This window comes from Onychomys torridus, chromosome 5, assembly GCF_903995425.1.
Source record: "Onychomys torridus chromosome 5, mOncTor1.1, whole genome shotgun sequence".
Lineage (NCBI taxonomy): Eukaryota > Metazoa > Chordata > Mammalia > Rodentia > Cricetidae > Onychomys > Onychomys torridus.
The window spans coordinates 6,904,211-6,924,562 of NC_050447.1; the positions used below are offsets into that span (position 1 = coordinate 6,904,211).

Sequence of the window (20,352 nt, forward strand, 5' to 3'; positions counted from 1 at the left end):
TGTTACCCACTGAGCCTTCTTGGAGGTCACAAATGCCTATTTAAAAATTTTCTTAAAAATACTGGCAAGAAGCTTGGCGTGGTAGCACTCGGGAAGCAGAGGACCTCAGTGAGTTTGAGGCCAGTTTGGACAACATAGTGAGTTCCAGGACAACCTGAGCAACATAGTGAGACCCTGTCTCAAAAAACAAAGCAACCAATCAAAATAAAAAAAGAAAGAAAGAAAGAAAGAAAGAAAGAAAGCCTGGCAGTGGTGGTGCACGCCTGTAATCCCAGCACTCGGGAGGCAGATGGATCTCTGTGAGTTTGAGGCCAGGACAGGCTCCAAAGCTACAGAGAAACCTTGTCTCAAAAAACAAAAACCAAAAAAAAAAAAGCAAGACTACTGGGCAAGAAAACCAGGCCAACCTCATCCATTCTTCCTTAATACATAGATAGCTATTCATCCTAAATATATACGTAAGAAAGTTATAAAAATTTCTTCACATTCTAAACTATCGACATACTTTTTATAAATTATAGAAACTGCCAATTCTTTTTTATGAAAAGGCTTGGATATGCTGTAAATATATTTTTCAAAATTATTTAGTTTGTTTAAAAACATTAAAATACCTTCTTAGATTTTACAGAGCTTAAATGTCACAAACATAAGATAGGGATTATAGATAAATTTGAAATATGAAAATAAGATAAGTACTGAACAAATTAAGTTTTAATATTAGCTTGTTACAAATAAATTTGAAGGTCACAAACACTGCCTAAGTCAAAATGTAAAGTTACACTGATAAAAAAAAAACACTAGTAAAAATGTATTTTTATTCTCCAGCAGAAAATTCTCAAAGAAAAGAAAGAAAAAAAGGAATTCTTTTCTGTAGCAGTGTACAGCCTTTACATACACTTTGCTCTCAATGATTAAATTACAAACTATCGGTTTCACATACCTACTAGAGCAGTGAAAAGTACTGCCTATCAACAACAACACATTTTCAGGCATTAGGGAAGAAAAGGGCACAGCGTTATGGGGACAGGTTTTACCTTCTCTTACACTAAAAGGCATAGTGACGACACCATAAGCACTTGGTACACCATATAAACAGCAGATGAAGTCAGAGAGGTAGTCTAATACACTTAGATCATGTTCCACCACAATGATATATCTGGAAAGCAAGACAGACTTTTTGAATTTAACATAACATCATTAGCTAAGACTCATATATATTTCTTTTTACTACAGTTGTAAATTTTAGAAAAAACAGTATTAAAAAAATTAAGTATAAAAGAACATAGAAAGCCATAAAATATTTTCTTATACAAGGCTCATTACTGATGCTCACATTTAAAATGTTTTCTTCAGCTAAAAGGAAAACATTCGTAATATAAGGTTTACAGGTATATGGAATAAACAAGTCTTGCTAAAATGAAACATTCTAAAGTAAATTTTGCAAAGTCGCACTAGAATACTACATTCAAATATGGCCTTGAGTGTGTAATTGTTTGAATACTTCAACCAACTTCTATATTTAAGACTTACAACACCTCATAGTATGGGATATGCAAAGAAAGATTAAACAGAATCCTTTACCTAAGAAAATCTAAGAATTCTGAATAATGAATAATACAAAACAGTGACTCTTTTGCAAAAGGTTATATTGGCAAAATATAATCTAGAGAATGAGATTCAGTGAAACTCAGAAAAGAAAATGTTAGTAAGCACTACAGTGCTTTAAGAATGAGGTGGGATATATGAAATTTCAGGGTAGATTAGACTAAGACTATTTAAAAAAGAATCACTAGGATACAAGCTATCAAACACTTGTAGCCATGGAGCTTTGTCTGCAGCCCTTGATTCCTACCCCGACCAATTCTCACTCATCTCAAATACCAACTTAAAGTATGAGAGTATGCACAAATAAAGTTCTCATTTGTATAAACAGAAAATCCTTCTCACAAGATGGCTAATTCTACTTCCCTTTACAGTGCTCAGATGGGCAGCTGCAGGAGCTCTTCCCTAACTGTGCCGTGCAGCAGTGGGTCATGTTCCTTCTGTCTAAAGTCAAGTCAGGCTCTCATCCTAACTTTCTACATCACTAGATCTCAACAAATCTCAGGATCCCTGACGCATATCAATTCCACATGAAATGACTATTTTCAGATTTTAAAGAACTTTACAACTTCATCTACCTTTTTTTTTTTTTGTGGTTTCTTTGAGGCAGGGTTTCTCTGTGTGGCCCTGGCTGTCCTGCTCTGTAGACCAGGCTGGCCTTGAACTCCTTGAACTCAAGAGATTTGCCTGCTTCTGCCTCCTGAGTGTTTATGTGCACCACCAGGAGTGCCGGGCTGAATTTATCTATCTTACTGTTACTTTAGTTATGTACAGAAAAGAAATTAAAAATTCAAGTCTACCCCTCAATAATGCACTTCTCTGTTTTTTATGTTTAAGGGCCACTCCTTCCTAAATAGTCACCTGCCAAAATTTTCATCTATTACAATACCATTCAACTCCTATTTTAATCCATTTAAAATCCTATTCACTATAGGAATACCTTTCCTAATATGCAAATTAAATGATTTTTTCTACTCTTAAAACTCCCTGTTTACTTAATGAAATTTCTTGCATTTCTTGAATTCAAATGGAATTAACTTAGAAGTCGAAGTCAAAAGTTTTCTAATGTTTTAGAAGACAGTATCTGTGTACCCAAATAAGAAATCTGTGCTGAAAAATACAGTCAATATATGCAATTAAAAGCTCCAGTTTATTTTGTATTTCTTACTGTTTTCTGGAGGATATGATCTTCAAAATTTTTATAGCATTAAAGACTATCTGAATGCATGCTTTGACAGTTTCAGAATGAAGATAAACTTTCTTTAGCTGTTTACCACCAACCTATCATCACACATGGATTACCTTTTTTTTTGTTGTTGTTGTTTCTTTTTGGTTTTTTGAGACAAGGTTTCTCTGTGCAATAGCTTGGCTGTCCTGGAATTACTCTGTAGACCAGGCTTGCCTAAAACTCAGAGATCCATCTGCCTCAGCCTCCCAAGTGCTGAGATTAAAGGTGTGTACCCTACCACCTGGTTCACATAGGATTCTGTTACTTCAACCAATACATGAGAGACTGGTGCATCTACAAAGGTGTTTTACTTACTGTTTCTGCTTGGTTAACTGAATTTGTCTTCACATGCTATCACTGTTACAATTAAGGTGTTATCTTTTCTCCCATACTTAAAAAAATCTTGCAAAATCTATTTTTCTCACTAGTTTTCATAAGATCTGCTCATTCTTATTAAATCTTCCTTTACTTTCTATCTTTTAATTTTACTTAGTCTAAGTGTGATGTTTTATTGTCCAGTGATTTGCCTGAATATATATGCTGAAATATGAGTCAGTTGACTATGGATTACTTTCCTTTTAGCTCTTCTTTCATTAAAGTTACAAAGTTCATTAAAAATCATAGATGAAGTAGACAATATGTTCTATAACTAGAAGGGGCTTTGATTAGGAACTACTTAGTCATCTGCATCTGTATCTTTTAAGATCAGGACATTGTATTCTTTTCTTTACTGTATTGTCAAGTTCTTAAAGATAGCAGGATTATGTTTTTATACTGTTACTTCCCAAAGACTGTTCAAATGCCCAAACATTTGATATAATGCCCAATCATGTGTATGAAGTAAAAAGTGTATCTGTTTGGATATTAAGACTCTACCAATATATTTGTAAGTTCAATTCAAAACATGTTAAGTGTTATTGATCCTTTATTAGATTTTTGTTTGAGGTGTTGGGGGTTTTACCAATTCTGAAAACCTATCAGCCATGATCCCTTCAATGCCTCTAATTTAAAAAGTTAGAATTTTTAAATTTAAATAAATGGATCATTGCTGGGCATAGTGGTACATGCCTTTAGTCCCAGCGCTTGGGAGTCAGAGGCAGGCAGATCCCTGAATTCAAGGCCAGCCTGGTCTACAGAATGAGTCCCAGCTAGCTAGGGCCACACAGAGAAACCCCGTCTCCAAAAACCAAACCAAACTAACAAAACCCCTTCATCATCATTATTACTGTGTATATGTGAGTGTAAATGCCATGGAGGGCATGCTGAGATCAGCTCCAACTTTATGGAATTGATTCTCTCCTTCCAGTTTTATGTAGACTCTAGGGATTGAACTGTTTGCCAGGCTTATGCAGCAAGTGACTTTACCTGCTCAGCCATCTTGCCCAGACTCTTTAAAACACAACTAAATAGTCTTCTGACTAAATTACCATGTTCCAAATCTCCTCTTGTATTTCAATGCCATTTTCTCAATTACACTGACTAACTGAGGGATTGAGTTTTAATGTTCCCAATACCGTTTTGCGTTTCTAATTAGTCCAGGGAGATTTTAATATTGCTGTGTGTGTGTTTGTACAAGTTTTTGTGTGTGGGTACATGTATGTCGCTATGCACACATATGTGCATACTCCCGGAGGCCAAAGGCCAAAACCCATATCTTCTTCAACTGCTTCTCTACCTCATTTTTGAAGACAGGATCCTTCACTGAACTTGAAGCTCACTGACTGGCTACACTGGCTGACTGGCAAACCCAGGGGTCTTTTTACATCTGCCTCCCTAGCACTGGGATTACAGGTATATGCCACTGTGGTTGGCTTTTTCTCAGATTCTGGGACTAAACTCAAGTCCTCAAGCTTGCATAAGAATCACATTACAAATTAAGCCATCTTCCCAATCGTTTATACTTTTAGGTTTCAGATTTGTTTGGGCTTTTGAACATTTATTCATCAATTTCCTAGGGTTTTTAATACTTTAAAACATTTTATATTATTTTAGAGGCTGTCTTTCAGAATGTAAGATGAAATTCTAACACTGTTATCTTGTTATGTACATTGACTAAGTTTAGAGATAGCTGCTTTTTATACTTTGAGAGCTAAGCTCATGTTCATCTTTACCTGTAAAAATTGTATTCAGAGGGCATAGCCCTCCCAAATGCATTGTTATTTGTTTCTACACATCATAAGGCTAAAAAGTTCCAAGACTCCTTATACTGCTTTCTCACTCTGAAGGTTCAGTTCTATAGCTATATGACTTGTTGCACATAACATAATTAAAGGGGAACTGTCACTCTGATTCCAATGTACTTTTCCTTGGCATTTCCAGTTCCTGATGAGTAATGTATTTCCAATTTGCCTTTTTGCTAAGAAATCAAAAGTTCAGAGTCCTGGCATATTCTGTGTGATAATCCAATACAAGAAACAAGCTTCCACCTGCAGAGGACGTTAAAACCCATGACCAACATTACAGACACCAACAATGTCTGGAAAGCCCATATCTATCTTTATTCTTTAGAGTTCTCACTTTGTTTTCTGATCCCTTGAGAATTCTGTTATCTTCAAACAATGTTTATCAAATCAGTAACTAAAAAGAGGCATTATGGTATAAAAACACACTGTACCAAAAACCTCCTGTATTCTGGTTACAGTCATCAAATAAATCTGCACCATTGAATTAATAAAACTTTTTAGATCATATGCTCCTTCAACTGTAAAACATGAATTCTACCTAAAGACCTAATAAAATTACCAGAAGCATCAAAGGCAATAGTGAATTAAGAAACTCTGAAAACTGAAAGGCACAATACTCAACACATGGTATTGTGAATGGATCATGGAAGTTACTAAGAACTCCTTTCTGTTCAGTGAGACTGTAAACACCAGAACACAATTGTGGTGATTATGTCTTAAGCATGTGTGGTGTGCATGTACAAGACTGAGAGTTGCATTTGAGGATCTAGTAAAAACTAAGATGGCTTTCCACAAAAAACATACACACAGCACATGTATATACAAAATTTAGATGCTACATAGAATCAGAGGTACCAATACACCAATCTTGCACTAAGAACCTATGCTCTAGGATACAGGAAGGGAAATTTGGGTGGTTGCTTACAAATGATCAAGATGAAAAACATGAATTTGTTTAGTTTTTAAATATCTGTAAAACTCCCCCAATGAAAGAACACAGAAAGAAGTGTACTGGATCTATACTTACCTATCTGGATTTATTAGAGATCGAATAGTAATGGCAGCTTTTAAACGCTGCTTGACATCGAGGTAACTGGAAGGTTCGTCAAACATAAAACTAAGAAAAAAAAAAGCAAGTATGCTCTGTTTGAATAACCTAAAATAATTCCACCATATATATTCTTTTTATGTAGCACAATCACAGCTCTGACTTAACAGAATTAGAAATTATGAAAGGAGGCTAATTGTAAGGGTAAAACTATATTTTGTTCAGGAGAAGAAAGAAAATAATTACAAAAAGCAGAAATATATACCTACAAATTTGAGGAGAGCTTTGAAGATTGGACTGACTTATTAACTGGTTACCGTTTTATGAAAAATATTCAGATAATAACAGTCTGAAGTATTCTGAAGAGCCCCTTTCTGTATGATCTTGAATTGTATTTATTTTGTGTGTGTTTAGGGTTGTCACTGCCTGCATGAGGAGGTCAAAGAACAGCTTTGTTGAACTGGTTCACTTTGCACCTTGTGGTTCTGAGGAACTGAACTCGGGTGGTAAGGCTTGGTGGCAAGTACCTATTCCACTGAGCCATTTTGCTGGCCCCAAAGAGACATTTTCTTAATTGCCTCAAGTCCAAAAGCTTTAAAGTAGATTGTTTCTCATGCACAGAATTTCACTGAGTACTTTGTGGAGAAGGAGCTTGACTATACAGCAGAGCAGAAATGTGGAAAAGGATGGGAGCAGGAAATATCTGAAAGGAGGGCAATACTAGTAAGTAGGAAAAGACATCTGCCTCTCGTCTTCCATTTCTCGTTCACATAGCATGCTACTCTTGACTGTAACTAGTCTAAAGAGCCTTTCATTTGAGATATTTAGAAAGCTTACTGACCTGGACAGAGAGCTTAAGTACAGCATAAAAAACTACTCATAAGAACAGATGACTTGGGGCTGGAGAGATGGCTCAGAGGTTAAGAGCACTGGCTGCTCTTCCAGAGGTCCTGAGTTCAATTCCCAGCAACCACATGGTGGCTCACAACCATCTATAATGAGATTCTTCTGGCATGTAGACATACATGCAGGCAGAACACTGTACACAATAAATAAAAAAGATCAGATGACTTCCCTGCCTTGGGACACCTAACATGGAAAATGGGTCATGGATATATGACTGTTTTAACATATTACTTCAAAATCAGAGCTTTAAATAACTTTAGTAGTTATTCCTTTCAAGATTACTACCGTATTAGCAGTCTTATAAATAAAAACTCACAAAGATTAAGATACACAAAAAGTGTAAAGTAACCTACATATCAGCTTTTTGTATGCAAACGACAGCACAAGCAAATCTCTGCAACTCTCCTCCTGAAAGATCTTCAACATTTCGTTCTTTAAGGTGAGTTAAATCTACAAAGAATAATCAGAAGCATTGTGTTCAATGTTATAAATTCCATTTCACCTCTTCTGGGCAAAATGCATACTGCATGTCAGTACTCTGAGTTTGAATGATACTCCAATTTAAAAGTGTATAGTAACAATAATATAATTATGAAAGCTTTCCTCATGAATTTAGCAACCCACATGCAATGTATTAAAAGCGTGTACTGAAACACTTACCAAGTTGCTGACATACAATTGCCTGTGTCTTTGTTTCATCTTTTCGGTCCAAAATAGACCCCACTGTCCCCTATCATAACAGAAAAGTATCATTATTTTCCTTTAGCATTAAACAGTCATGAAGGAAAACAAGTCTACTTTGACCTAACTTTTATTCTTCTACCAGTATCTGTAATTTATAGCCTCTCTCTATCAACCAACTGACCTTTGCAGCCTTGGGAATTTGGTCTACATATTGAGGTTTGATAATGGCTTTTAGGTCATCTTCTAGAATTTTGGTGAAGTAATTTTGTAATTCTGATCCACGGAAATAAGTCAAGATCTCTTGCCAATCAGGTGGATCCTAGAAACATATATAACAGTTATCAGAATTTAAGATAAAAATACAAAGGGGATAGATGCTAAATAAAATTAAGAATGTCTAAATGAAGACTTCTAATTTAAGATTGGAAATATACAGTTTCAAATCAAGGCATACCAATTCAAAAGTTTAAGTGAACTATGAATTTTCAGTTAGGCAACACTAATAGATCTTAATTTAGAAAGGATGGAATGAGTCTTGCCACACACAGATACAAAACTAAACAAAACCCCAAACCCCAATAAACGATAATAAAATGAAAGGATGAAATCCATACATGGTAGTGTGTACCAGTATTGGGAAGCAGAGTTAAGAGGACCTTTTAGTCCGAGGCTACATAGTAAGAGCATGTCTTAAAAAACCAAACTAGGGCCATACAACATCTTTGAACATTAATCCCACAAATTAACTTAAAAATAAGAACATCAAAAAAATTATACTCATCCCTCTCCTCAAAAAAATTACAGAAAAGACCCAGATATTAATTTTCATAGTCTGTTAATACATACATCATACTTTCCAAGGTTTGGCTTTTGCTTTCCTGCTAAAATTTTTAATGCAGTTGACTTTCCAATACCATTAGTTCCAACTAATCCCAAAACTTCACCTGGACGAGGGATAGGCAATCTATTACAATACCGGAAAAAAGAAAAAAAAGACTCAGTATTAAATAGATGAAGGTACCCAACAGCAGGATGATAGACTCTAAACACTTGCATGTAACACATACCAATTAACATGCTAAGAAAGAAATACATGCTAAGCATTATTAGGGAGAAAACAGCCAAGTGAAACTAACTGTTAGAAATGTTTCCATTGTCAATTAATACTCCAAATTTTATTTATCTAAAATAACATCTTTCTTTACAGTTAAGGCTCAGCTTTAACACACAATGAAAGTTCCACAGCAGGTACACCCACACTGTCACTTTTTTCCTTTCTGGCCTGCCACTCACTTTTATGTGAGTGTATGCCACACTCCCTCTTACTTTTGGCCCCTTACAGCTGGCTGGGTGAAAAGACCTTTTTATTCATAAAATCTAGACTTTCAGCTTAAATATACTACAACATATTCCATATTAATATTCAGCAGAAAAAAAATAAGAATTAAGAACGTACTGATTTAATATGAAGCTCAAGTCAGCATAATATTCTCTGTGACTATGTAAGGTTTCTTTTAAGGTTATTTAGGATAGGGTATTATAAACAATGGTGATTGTCAATTGTGACTGTATTTTAGAATGATCTGAGATGTTTTTACTTTCCACACATCTAGTTTCTATATCCATTTATAACATAATTTAATTGGGCTGAAGCTTTTGTAGTTGTTTTAAATTCCCTCAGGTATTAATTCTAATATTAACCAGAATGAACTACTGACATTTTTTGTTTGTTTTTTTGAGATAGGATCTCACTAAGGTGGCTGGTCTAGAGCTAACTATACAGGCCAGGCTAGCCTGGAACTTATAGAGATCCTCCTGCCTCTGCCTTCCAAGTACTGGGATCAAAGACATGCGCCACCAGGCCTGGCAATTGTTCACATATAAATATAACCTTGCATTTTATAATATTCTATTACTCTTTGGTAGATGTTCAGTATCATTTTGTTACACTTCTCTGAAAACTCTAAGGGAGTTTAAACCCTTGACTGAAGTAAAGAGAAACATACCTGTGAAGCTTGAAAGCATTGGCACAATATCGATGTGTTGTTTCTTTTTCCAAGTTGCTTGGCAAATTGACAATTGATAAGGCGCCAAAGGGGCATTTCTGTTATTTAAAATAAAAAAAATCATACATTAATTTATAACATACACGATGCAAATAGATTAAGAATATTTTTATTGAAATGTTCCAAGCATGAGTTTTACAAATGAAAAGTATTTTTTATCTTATGTACTTAAAAATAAAAATCAAGTTCCTTTAAGATTAAAGCTGAATTGACACATTTAATACTTCACGACCGGTAGATCAGTAATTACAGATCAGACAGTACTGTGCAGTGCTTTCTTTTCCATCATCTGTCTGTAATAGAGGTCTTCTTCCCCTTAACCGATTCCTGTCCTTGTTTGTGTCTCTCCTACACTAGGTAAAGTCAGCAGTCACAATGGGGCTAAATGTATCTCAAAAGTATAGACAATGATAGAGACGTAACCAGGAAGGACAAGGTCAGCTCAGAGCTCTGATTCAGAAAGAATTCAGTGGATTTTCTTTTCAAACTATGAAAACATAACAAATTAAAGAAAACAAATCAAAATAATTATTTTATTTTCTAATAATTTCTGCCCCCTAGCTGTACTGCTAAATTTTTACAATGTTTTCTAGTCTCTTTTCATCAATGTATAAAAAATGCCTACAAGCAGGCCACAGGTGATTTTCAACTGCTAGGTGTCATGGAAAAGAAATCCACATCACTCATAATGATGTGGACTACTCAGTGCTCAGGATGAATGTATTACTTCCTCCTTCATTACTGAGAGTTGATTTAATTAGCATTTTTAGGCATTCAGACATTATCTAAAATTCTGGCATATTATTTTTTCACAGCATCAAAAAGAAAACAGAACAGATGACACTGTAATGCTCACACCAGATCCCTAACGCCAGCATACAGATGGGCACACATGACAAATGACCAGTAAATAGTTTCCAGGACTAGCACTTCCTGTTTACATTTTCAAAATAAGGGACATTTTCAGAATCCATGTAACTTTTCTTGATACTTAAATAAGGATTAAAAAACCAATATAAAACATACCTATGGCTTTTGTGAACAATTTATAGGAAAGTATCCAGTTGCTAAATTCCTCTTATAAGCTAAAGCTGGGAGATTTACCACTCATAAGTCAAAAGTCAAATTCAATGTAACAAAATTTAAGATGCTACTGGAATACAACAGATGCCTAAATAAGATACAGTAAAGCATTTTTAGATTAAACTTTAAGATTTTTTTCTCTTTGCTATATTTCTACTTGAGAGTGGTAAATTCAAAATTAAATAAACAGGGGTATGCACTTTTAATCTCAGCACTCAGGAGGTAGAGGCAAGAGGATCTCTGTGAGTTGAAGGCTAGCCTGCTCTACAGAGTATGTTCCAAGCCATCTGGAGTTAATTGGTGAGCCCAGTCTCAAAACAAAAATAGTCTTGAGAAAAATATGTCAGTTATACTGTATTTCCAGAATATTCTGGCAAATACTTGCTACAAAACTTTCATGTAATGAAAAGCTGAATACAGAGAAATAATCTAGTTAGAAATTTCTTTACCAAGCTGTCTATGACAATTACTTGCTTCAAAATTTTTATTACTGAGTATGCATGGGTGTGTATGCCATGGTGCATATGTGGAGATGAGAAGACATATCTAGGGAGCTGGTTCTCTCTACAGTTAAGTGGGTTCCTCAATTTGAAATCAGGTCATCAGACTTCCTTGAAAAGTGCCGTTTCTTCTGGGACATCTCAGTGACCCACTAATTTTTGTTATTCTGTTCCTTTCAGGTCCAGAGACAGATGAACCTCCTTAGGCAGTACCAGCCTTATTTCTAAAACATGATGGTGAAGGTTGGAGTGAACAGATTTGGCCACATTAGGTGCCTAGATTGCATGTTGCCTTTAACTCTGGCAAAGTGGATACTGTTGCTATAAATGATCCCTTCACTGAGCTCAACTACATGGTATCCATGTTCCAGTGTGATAAAAACCATGGCGTTTTCCATAGCATAGTCAAGAATGGCATTTGTCAATGATAGGAAGGCTACTTCTATTTTCAAGGAGTGTGATCTATTAAACCAGATAGGGTAATACTGGTGCTGAGGGTCCAATGGTATCTTCATTATTATGGAGAAGGCCAGGGCTCACTTGAGGGGTGGAGCTGAAAAGGACATTTATGATATCTGCAGCTTCTGCTGATTGCTACCATGTTTGTGATGGGCATTAACCATGGTAAAGATGAAAACCTCACTCAAGATCGTCAGTAATGTCTCTGTCACCACCAACTGCTTAGTGTCCCTAGCCAAGGTCATCCATGACAACTTTGGTATCACTGAAGGACTCAGGACCACAGTCCATGCTATCATTGCCACCCAGAAGACTATAGATAGCCCCTCTGGGAAACTGTGATGACAGCCATAGAGCTGGCCAGAACATCATCTCTGCATCCACTAGCTCCACTAAGACTGGTCAGTTATTCCAGATTGAATAGGAAGCTAACTGGTATGGCCTTCCATATTCCTACTCCCACTGTGTCCATGGTCGATCTGACCTGCCACCTGGAGAAAGCTGACAATGTGATGACATCAAGAAGATAGTGAAACAGACACTGGAGGGAGGCCTATGGGGCATCCATCCTGGGCTGAGGACCAGGTTGTCTTCTGTGACATTATGAGCAACATGCCTTCTTTCATCTTTGATGCTGGGGTCGACACTGGTCTCAGCAGCGACCTTGTCAAGCTCATTTCCAGGTATGACTACTGGCTCTAGCACCAGCATGAGGGACTTCATAGTTCATGCAACTTCCAAAGAGTAAGGAATCCTGAACTGCCCACTCCAGCAAGAAGAAGAGGAAGAGAGAAGCTGCTGTGGAGTCCCTGCCTCATCAGCATCCACCACACTGGGCATCTCCCCTCAGTTTTCATCTTAGATGCCCCCAGAACAAAGAGAGGGGCTTAGTGAATCCATCTGTCTTGCATACCATCATTAAAGATCACTAGATCTCCCAAATAAATTAAATAAGTTAATAAAGTAGGTTTGGTTTGGGGGCCAGCAAGACGGTTCAGTAGGTAAAGATGCTTGCTGAGTTTGATCTCTGGAACCTATATGCTAAAAGAATGGACACCTGCATATTATCCTCCAACCTCCACAAGTACACTGTGGCACAGGCACCCAGACATGAGCGGGTCAGAACACACACACACACACACACACACACACACACACACACACACACACACATGAAATAAATGTAAGACAGTAATAAAAGTGAGGTTTCAATAATTTAAAAAAGCAATAATACTGTCATAAGAATATTACTTTCTTAAACTTATTTTTAATTTATATGCCCTATACTTTTGTCTTTAAAAAAAAAATAAAAGTACTTAGAATTTTCAGATTTTATTTTTGACTAGATAAATAAAATATTATCACTTACCTTAATACAAATACCACAACCAATACAGAGAGTCTCAGATATCCATGCTATTTTGCTCTGGGGTGTAACCTCTATGCATAATTTTCCTGGGAAAGAAAAACAATTTCCTTTATCAGAACGCTTTTAAGATTGTATTCAGAAAATGCTGTTTCTGGAAATCCCAAACAAAAATTTCAACATCAAAGACAATTTCTTAAATTAGTATTTGGTGGAGCACATTCTGAATGAAATAACTACATTTATTAATTATGTATTCTTGCCAGGCAATAAGCAAATGGTCAATATATTCTGTTTATCTAATAGTGGTAAAAATATAGTAAATCTTGAAATATTATTGTGTTTAAGTTGATTATCTTGCATTTGTTTTTGGTGCTATGGATGCAACCCCAGAGTCCCGCATACGCTAACTGACTCTTTAACTCATAAAAGAAAGCATGTCTTAGAAATGAAAAGGCACACCATAGGTAGGAATAAAATATTTCAGTTAGGTAAATGAAACCCCTAAAAGTAGTTTTCTAGTATACAGATAAAAATTAAGCTCAGTATTCAAGACATCAACAATTGAATTTCTGAAAAGCACAGGGGACAGTAATACATACCATCTAAAGTCTAGAAGTCACTACCACAAGGCAGTAGTCATGTAGCCAATGCTGAAAGGCCACCAACAATTTGCTAACTCTGAATTGCTTAGATTTACTTAGTCCTGAAAATCTAGCAATAACCCAGGAAATGACTGTCACTAAGCTAAAACTTATTTATTTATTGGTTTCAAGATGAAAACAACATCTAATGTGAAGATTCTGGTAATCATTCCCCTGTGACTCAATTATAGAATTTTGTAGACTAGTAGAGACTGCAGTTAACTTTTGGATTGACTTTATAATTAGTGAATATCTTAACAATGACATTCTATAAGATCTTTAAAAAGGACCATTTAGCCGGGTGGTGGTGGCAGCGGCACTGGCGGCACTTGGGAGGCAGAGGCAGGTGGATCTCTGTGAGTTCGAGGCCAGCCTGGACTACAGAGGGAGTTCCTGGAAAGGCGCATAGCTACACAGAGAAACCCGGTCTCGGAAAACCAAAAAGGGCCATTTAGTCACAAACTAATAAAAGCTTACAATAAATTCTAACTTCCTCACCTTTGTAGTTGACAGAAACTAACAGTGACTAATACAGTATCTGCTAAAGCCTCTCTGAAGCCCTCACAGCCGTTTGCTTTTCCATAGCTACTTTCTACCCTTAGATGGCCAACAGGACCCCTTACCCATTCGAACCACAGGGCAGCTCTTCTTGCACTCTTGTCGACATTTCTTAGGTTTGCATTTGTCATGGTTGACAATAGCAATTCTTGTTAATTTGTCTGCCATAACTGTTACAAAGAATATCGGGTTCTCCTATTAAAGATAAATGAACGAAGTTAGAACAAATTCAACATAATCATGTAAGAGAAATAATAGGCATAAAAGGAGGACACAAATAATTATATGGAGTTTATATGTTTATTTGGAAAATTAAAAAATGATTAGGAACAGCTAAATAATCTATTCAGGTGGGAAAACAAAATTTTACACAGTGGATTTAGATTAGGAAATAGGTGCCACTTAAAATACCACAAAACAAAACAAAAAAACCCACCTAGGTTTAATATACATGCATGGGAAAATACTCAATAACATTAAATCCCCAAAGATCTAACCAAATAAAATATGCTACCTCAGTTTTTAAAATAAAATAGATGTTTTCAAAAAATTAATTCTTCCAAAATTTATATATACAATCCAATCTCTTGGGCAAAAAATATGTCATATAAACCAAAGCTAAAGTTCTTTTGGGAAAAGAGTAATCAGGAATATTAAAACATCAAGGGTAGAAGCATATACTTGGTAGACTAAAAATATTACACAAAGGCTCAATAATTAATATTAATACCACTGTATGAATATGATGCACACACAATCTAAAGATGTTTCTTCTTTGTTCCTGTAAACCAATGATTAGTTGTGTTTTCCAATTGGCTATAATGACTACTGATGGACAGGGACCACTAGAGCTGTGACCATCATGTTACTGACCAGGTTTTTATGTTTGCAGCAGTTCACTATACATATGTATCACGCTTTCAAGACTCTCTAAGTCTTGATATATAACATCTACACAGAATTCAGATCAAAGCAAATTTAACTATCTTTTATATTGGGTTTTTATATATTGACATTAATCCCTCATGTGACCAAAAGGAATATATCCTAACAGTGCCTTCAGGCTCTGGTTTATTTCATACATAATGAAGAAACCAAAAGCCAAAACTATCCATTTGCAAAGATATTTTGCTAGCCTTTTCTGTGATCCTCAACCAATACAGCCATTAATATGATTAAGGAGAGACATAAGCAATCTTTTTTTTTTTTTTTTTTTTTTTGAGACAGGGTTGCGTCTTTCCTGGAACTTGCTTTGGAGACCACTCTGGTCTTGAACTCAGAGAGATCCGCCTGCCTCTATCTCCCGAGTGCTGGGATTAAAGGCGTGTGCCACCACCGCCCGGCTGGACGGACATAAGCAATCTTGTTCCTCTATGCTGCCCTAGATTATTTCCTCTTCATCCCCCCAAACAGGCTTTACTCTCTGACCCAAATGTTTTCATCACTTACAGACTATCAGATGACATCTTTAGCTACGTTAATTGAAAAAAAATGAAATCTTAATAGAGCTATGCTGACAAACAAGGTCACTTCTTTAAAAATTGATACAGGTCTCCTAAGTTAGAAGAAATTAAATGATTTTACTTTACTTTAAAGTTAATTTAAAACCCCAAGCCAAATCATGTGACTTTTCTAAGAAGTTTACTATTTTAGTAAAACTGATACTAAATTGGGCACCATGCATTCCATACAAGTAATAATGCTTTTTTACAAATTACCTGGCAAATAAATTCCTTTTCAGAGATAAACAAATCTTTCACTATGAAACTGCTCATGTTGGTCTTTAATTTTAAGGTACTAAAACTATCTAATTTTCAAATTATTAAAAGTCTATAATATACAAAATTTATGGGGAACAGAAACATCTGAGGTGGCTAATAAAGTTCATTTACATAATGTAATAATAAATTATTTTACATTTCAGAAAAATGAATATAGATTCTTTGTATAACAGTTACATAGGTAAACACTACTTGTTCAACTTCCGTACTATTTCCAAGAATTAGGGAAAAGGAGTCCCCTTCTTTCCAATAAGAAGAACTTGACACAGAAAAGCTTGCAGAGGAAGAGTAAAGCAACAAACTTTTGGGAACACAAAAAGGTCTGAAGATATTTCAGATCTGAAGACAGATGGTTCAAAAAGGATACTATTAAAGCAATGACTCTGGTGAGAGCATACACCTGGGAAACATGCACAGTCTAAGATCACATGAAATATTATGACCCAGGCCTACTGTAAATTAGCCTTATAAAGCATAATAAGTTGGGAAAGGCACATAGCTTTGATTTTTAATGGCTTGCCTTTCAGCAACTGGTAAATGTGAAACAATTTTTTGCCTGTTTTTGTTCTGTTTGTAGGTGAGCTAAGCTACGTTAATTAAAAAAGTAAAACTTTAAGCACATTTTGGTTCAAATATATATATTATGTATATATATAATATAATAATACATATATATATATATATATATCTATATATATATATAGCTTCTGATTATACGCAATACATTAACTATCAACTGACAGACACAGGACAGTAACACCTATGTTACTGGCCTGTATGCTGAAAATAGTTTCAGGCCCAGTGACTACAAGGCAGGTGTTACTATCCTAACTGCCTAGTCAGTAGTCCCTGAGAATAAAAGGGTAAACCAACAAAATCTGTTTTGAGAGTTATTCCTTAGTTACCAATTTTACCATCAAAAAAGAGAAAATACGTATGTAGCTCATGGGATGTAGGAATTAAGCTTTGGCCATCATTCATTTGCAACAAATACTAAATGCCTACAATGTATTGCGCCTTGAAAGGCTATCTAAAGATATTTTGAATAAAGACACCATCCCTGATGTCAAGAAGCTTAAGATGTAACAAACCAGATTAGGCCGGGCGGTGGTGGCGCATGCCTGTAATCCCAGCACTCGAGAGGCAGAGGCAGGTGGATCTCTGTGAGTTCGATGCCAGCCTGGTCTATAGAGCTAGTCCAGGACAGGCTCCAAAGCTATAGAGAAACCCTGTCTCGAAAAACCAACCAACCAAACAGATTAAGTCACTAATGGGAAGAGTAAGGAGTGCTACAAAGTGCCTCTCCAAAGCCCTACAGACAGGCATTCAACTAGGAAATTCACTTGGGCCAATTCCAGTACCAGCTGAGTATACGTCGCTCTCTGAGTAAAGTAGCACATTTGCCCATCATTTCTATAAACCTGGGAGTGGCCAAGAGGACTGGACTTCATGGCGGCGAGATGCCGTGACTCACTCCACAGCCATTAAAAGGCTCAAGAAAAACCACGACTTTCCACAACCAAACGGCTAGGTGACAACGTAGCCATCTGACTGTGAGAGGAGGCTGGGGCTCTGTCGGGTGCGGAAGTTGCCAAGGTGTCTTCCTCCACAGCAGGGTTAGCCCCAGGTGGGCGCAGGGGGCGGTGGAGGGTGGACGCCTGCGGAAGGCATCTGGGACCACTCTCGAGGCAGCTGTCAGGGTTTGGAGGATAACAGCCTCGAGGCCGGGATGGCTGAACGGACCCACGAGGAGCCAGCAGTCCCAGATGTGCAGCCGGCGCCGGTTGCCACGCGCTACGGTCCCCGCTATGGAGGCCTAACCACAGGCGCTCGGAGAGCGTCCCCCATAGTCTTCCCACGGTGGCAGTCGGCCGCCGAACGCCAAACCCCTCCCACCTACTCACGTACCCGGAGACAACGGTCCCCTTACAGTGGGGCGTGCAGGAACCAAAGCAGCGCTCGCCTTCACGCCTCAGCCACACAACGTGTTCTTACCGCCAGCGGCCAAGATGGCGGGCTCCAGCCGCCGCCTCACGCAAGGGATGAGAGCGTAGTGCGCGTGCGCGACAGAGCGCGGAGTCGGCGCCCTGGAGGGCGTGTGGCGCTATGACGTCATTGTGCTGCGACTCAAATTAACTGAGGGAGCCCAGAATCACCGAGCCGCAGTGCGAGTGGTGCGGACCTGCAACAAGCCCGGAGAAACGGGACTGTGGCGGGCCAGGTCTGTAAGAGAACCGTCCTCTGCGGGCGCAGAGGAGTCCTCCCCCCTGTTCTCGGTGGCGGTAAGCTTGCTGTTTCCTCAGGCCTGGTGGGTCTGGGGTGGTGCCTTAGCGGATCTGGTCGACTAGCCGGGGCAGGCAGGGTCCCAAGTCTGGTCCTCGGCTCCTGCAGTACTGTTCTTTAAGGCCAGGACCCCGTTCCTCTCCTAGCCTTTCGTTTATCTACTTGGTTGTTGGTTCTAGTCTGTTCTGCTGTCGAGAGGGCCCTTCTTCCCTCCTCTGCGATGGCAGAGCATTCGGGCTTTAACGGAATTTATAATGTCTCTGTGATTACTTATGTGATTGTTGTTTGTGTGGCCGTTATAGGGATGGCTTGGACTCCAAAGGGACGTGTCAGGGAGATGTAGAGTATCCTTGACGGTTACCGAAGCAGTTCAACATACTCCTAACTTTCTAAGAAGTTCTTTTTTCTTCTTCATATTTTCATAGGTTTACTAGGATTAACAAAAGGTATGAAAGATGAAGGGAATATGAGTGATTATTTTGCCATTGAAATTTACTTTATTTTATTTTTTTTTTGGAGACAGGGTCTCTATGTAGTCTTTGAGCTCGCTGTGTACAGCAGGTTGGCCTTGAACTCCTATCCTTCTGCTTCGGCACTAAACTTTTGTTTTTACATTTTGCAGAAAGATAGTCAAGTCTTGGAATAATGAATATTGCTTGTTTCTCCACAGAATAATTTAAAAATGACCACACCGAACAAGACACCTCCTGGTGCTGATCCTAAGCAATTGGAAAGGACCGCGACAGTGAGGGAAATTGGGTCCCAAGCTGTTTGGTCACTCTCATCGTGCAAACCAGGTGAAGCAAAGCAACACAAAACCCAGACGCTGTGATAATCAGTGCTGTTTTCTTTTATAGATGCATGGCTCTTTTTGTTTGTTTGGTTGGTTTTTTTAAAATTTTTTTTATTTGAGTTTTTGAGACAGGGTTTCTCTGTGTAACCCTGGCTGTCCTAGAACTCTCTCTGTAAACCAAGCTGGCCTCAAACTCAGAGATCTGCCTGTTGCCTGTCTCTGCTTCCAGAGTGCTGGTATTAGAGGCCTGAGCCACCACTGCCCAGCTGAAGAATTCTATATGAATATAGTCATATAACATGGAAACTTTGGAGTCTGGCTTCTTTCACTTAGTGTAGTGTGTTTGTGAGTTTTGCTGTTGTAGGTATTGGTTGGGTGTTCCTTTTTATTTCTGATTGCTGTTTTATTGTCAGTTCACTGATTCTGTGGGAATTCTGCTTGACATGAATGCAACTATCTTCAATTGCTACCTATGATTGAACCCTGGTCATTTTTCTTGGCATAATATCTGACTTAGGGTTGCTATTGCTGTGATGAAATGCCATGATCAAAAATAAATTGGGGAGGAAAGGGTTTATTTATTTGGCTTACATTTCTACATCTTAGTCTGTTATTATTTTTATTATTGTTATTCTTTTGTTTGATTTTTTTTTGTTTTGCTTTGTTTTGTTTTTTGGTTTTCTTGAGACAGGGTTTCACTGTGTAGCTTTGAGCCTTTCCTGGATCTCACTCTGTAGACCAGGCTGGCCTTGAACTCACAGAGATCTGCCTGCCTCTGCCTCCCGAGTGCTGGGATTAAAGGCATGCAGGTGTGCACCACCACTGCCCAGCCTGTTTCTTTGATTTTAAGACAGGATTTCTTTGTGTAACCCTGGCTGTCCTGGAACTCAATCTGTAGATCAGGCTGGTCTTGAACTCACAGAGATCTGCCTACCAAGTGTTGGACTAAAGGTGTGTGCCACTATGCCCTGCAGGAGAAATTTTCTTAATTGAGGTTCCCTTCTCTCAAATCACTTCAGCTTGTGTTAAGTTGACATAAAACCATCCAGCACAGTTTCCCAGGTACTTCTGTAAGTAAAGAAAACGGTTAGTGTAGTATGTGAAGCTTTTGATTGGACATTGGAGTCATTATTGCTTGTAATGTGCTGCAGGTCTTTGATACTAGCTT

General features: G+C 37.7%; 2 protein-coding genes across 7 annotated transcripts in view; one reads left to right on the forward strand and one right to left on the reverse strand.

The window, feature by feature from the left end:
* Abce1 (ATP binding cassette subfamily E member 1) overlaps positions 1 to 18,221 on the reverse strand; it is a 28,299-nt gene extending 10,078 nt beyond the window's left edge. Inside the window, exons 1-10 of the mRNA XM_036186997.1 lie at positions 18,017 to 18,221; positions 14,393 to 14,522; positions 13,129 to 13,214; positions 9,658 to 9,755; positions 8,498 to 8,615; positions 7,833 to 7,970; positions 7,628 to 7,697; positions 7,321 to 7,417; positions 6,041 to 6,130; positions 1,035 to 1,156 (exon numbers count right to left, since the gene is read on the reverse strand). Coding sequence (XP_036042890.1) covers positions 1,035 to 1,156; positions 6,041 to 6,130; positions 7,321 to 7,417; positions 7,628 to 7,697; positions 7,833 to 7,970; positions 8,498 to 8,615; positions 9,658 to 9,755; positions 13,129 to 13,214; positions 14,393 to 14,495 — 922 coding nt within the window. The 5' untranslated portion in view covers positions 14,496 to 14,522; positions 18,017 to 18,221. The remainder of the gene's footprint in view (positions 1 to 1,034; positions 1,157 to 6,040; positions 6,131 to 7,320; positions 7,418 to 7,627; positions 7,698 to 7,832; positions 7,971 to 8,497; positions 8,616 to 9,657; positions 9,756 to 13,128; positions 13,215 to 14,392; positions 14,523 to 18,016) is intronic.
* A 3-nt stretch (positions 18,222 to 18,224) lies between these two features.
* Anapc10 (anaphase promoting complex subunit 10) overlaps positions 18,225 to 20,352 on the forward strand; it is a 137,237-nt gene continuing 135,109 nt past the window's right edge. For 4 of the 6 annotated variants that reach the window (XR_004944967.1, XR_004944968.1, XR_004944969.1 and 1 more), the window contains exons 1-2: positions 18,333 to 18,390; positions 19,062 to 19,188. Coding sequence is in view for 3 of the 6 variants with exons in the window: in XM_036186998.1 (XP_036042891.1) it covers positions 19,074 to 19,188 (115 nt within the window). In the remaining 3 variants the exon portion in view is untranslated. Of the gene's footprint in view, positions 18,391 to 19,061; positions 19,189 to 20,352 lie in introns of all 6 variants that reach the window. The other 2 variants (XM_036187000.1, XM_036186999.1) reach the window with 1 other exon arrangement.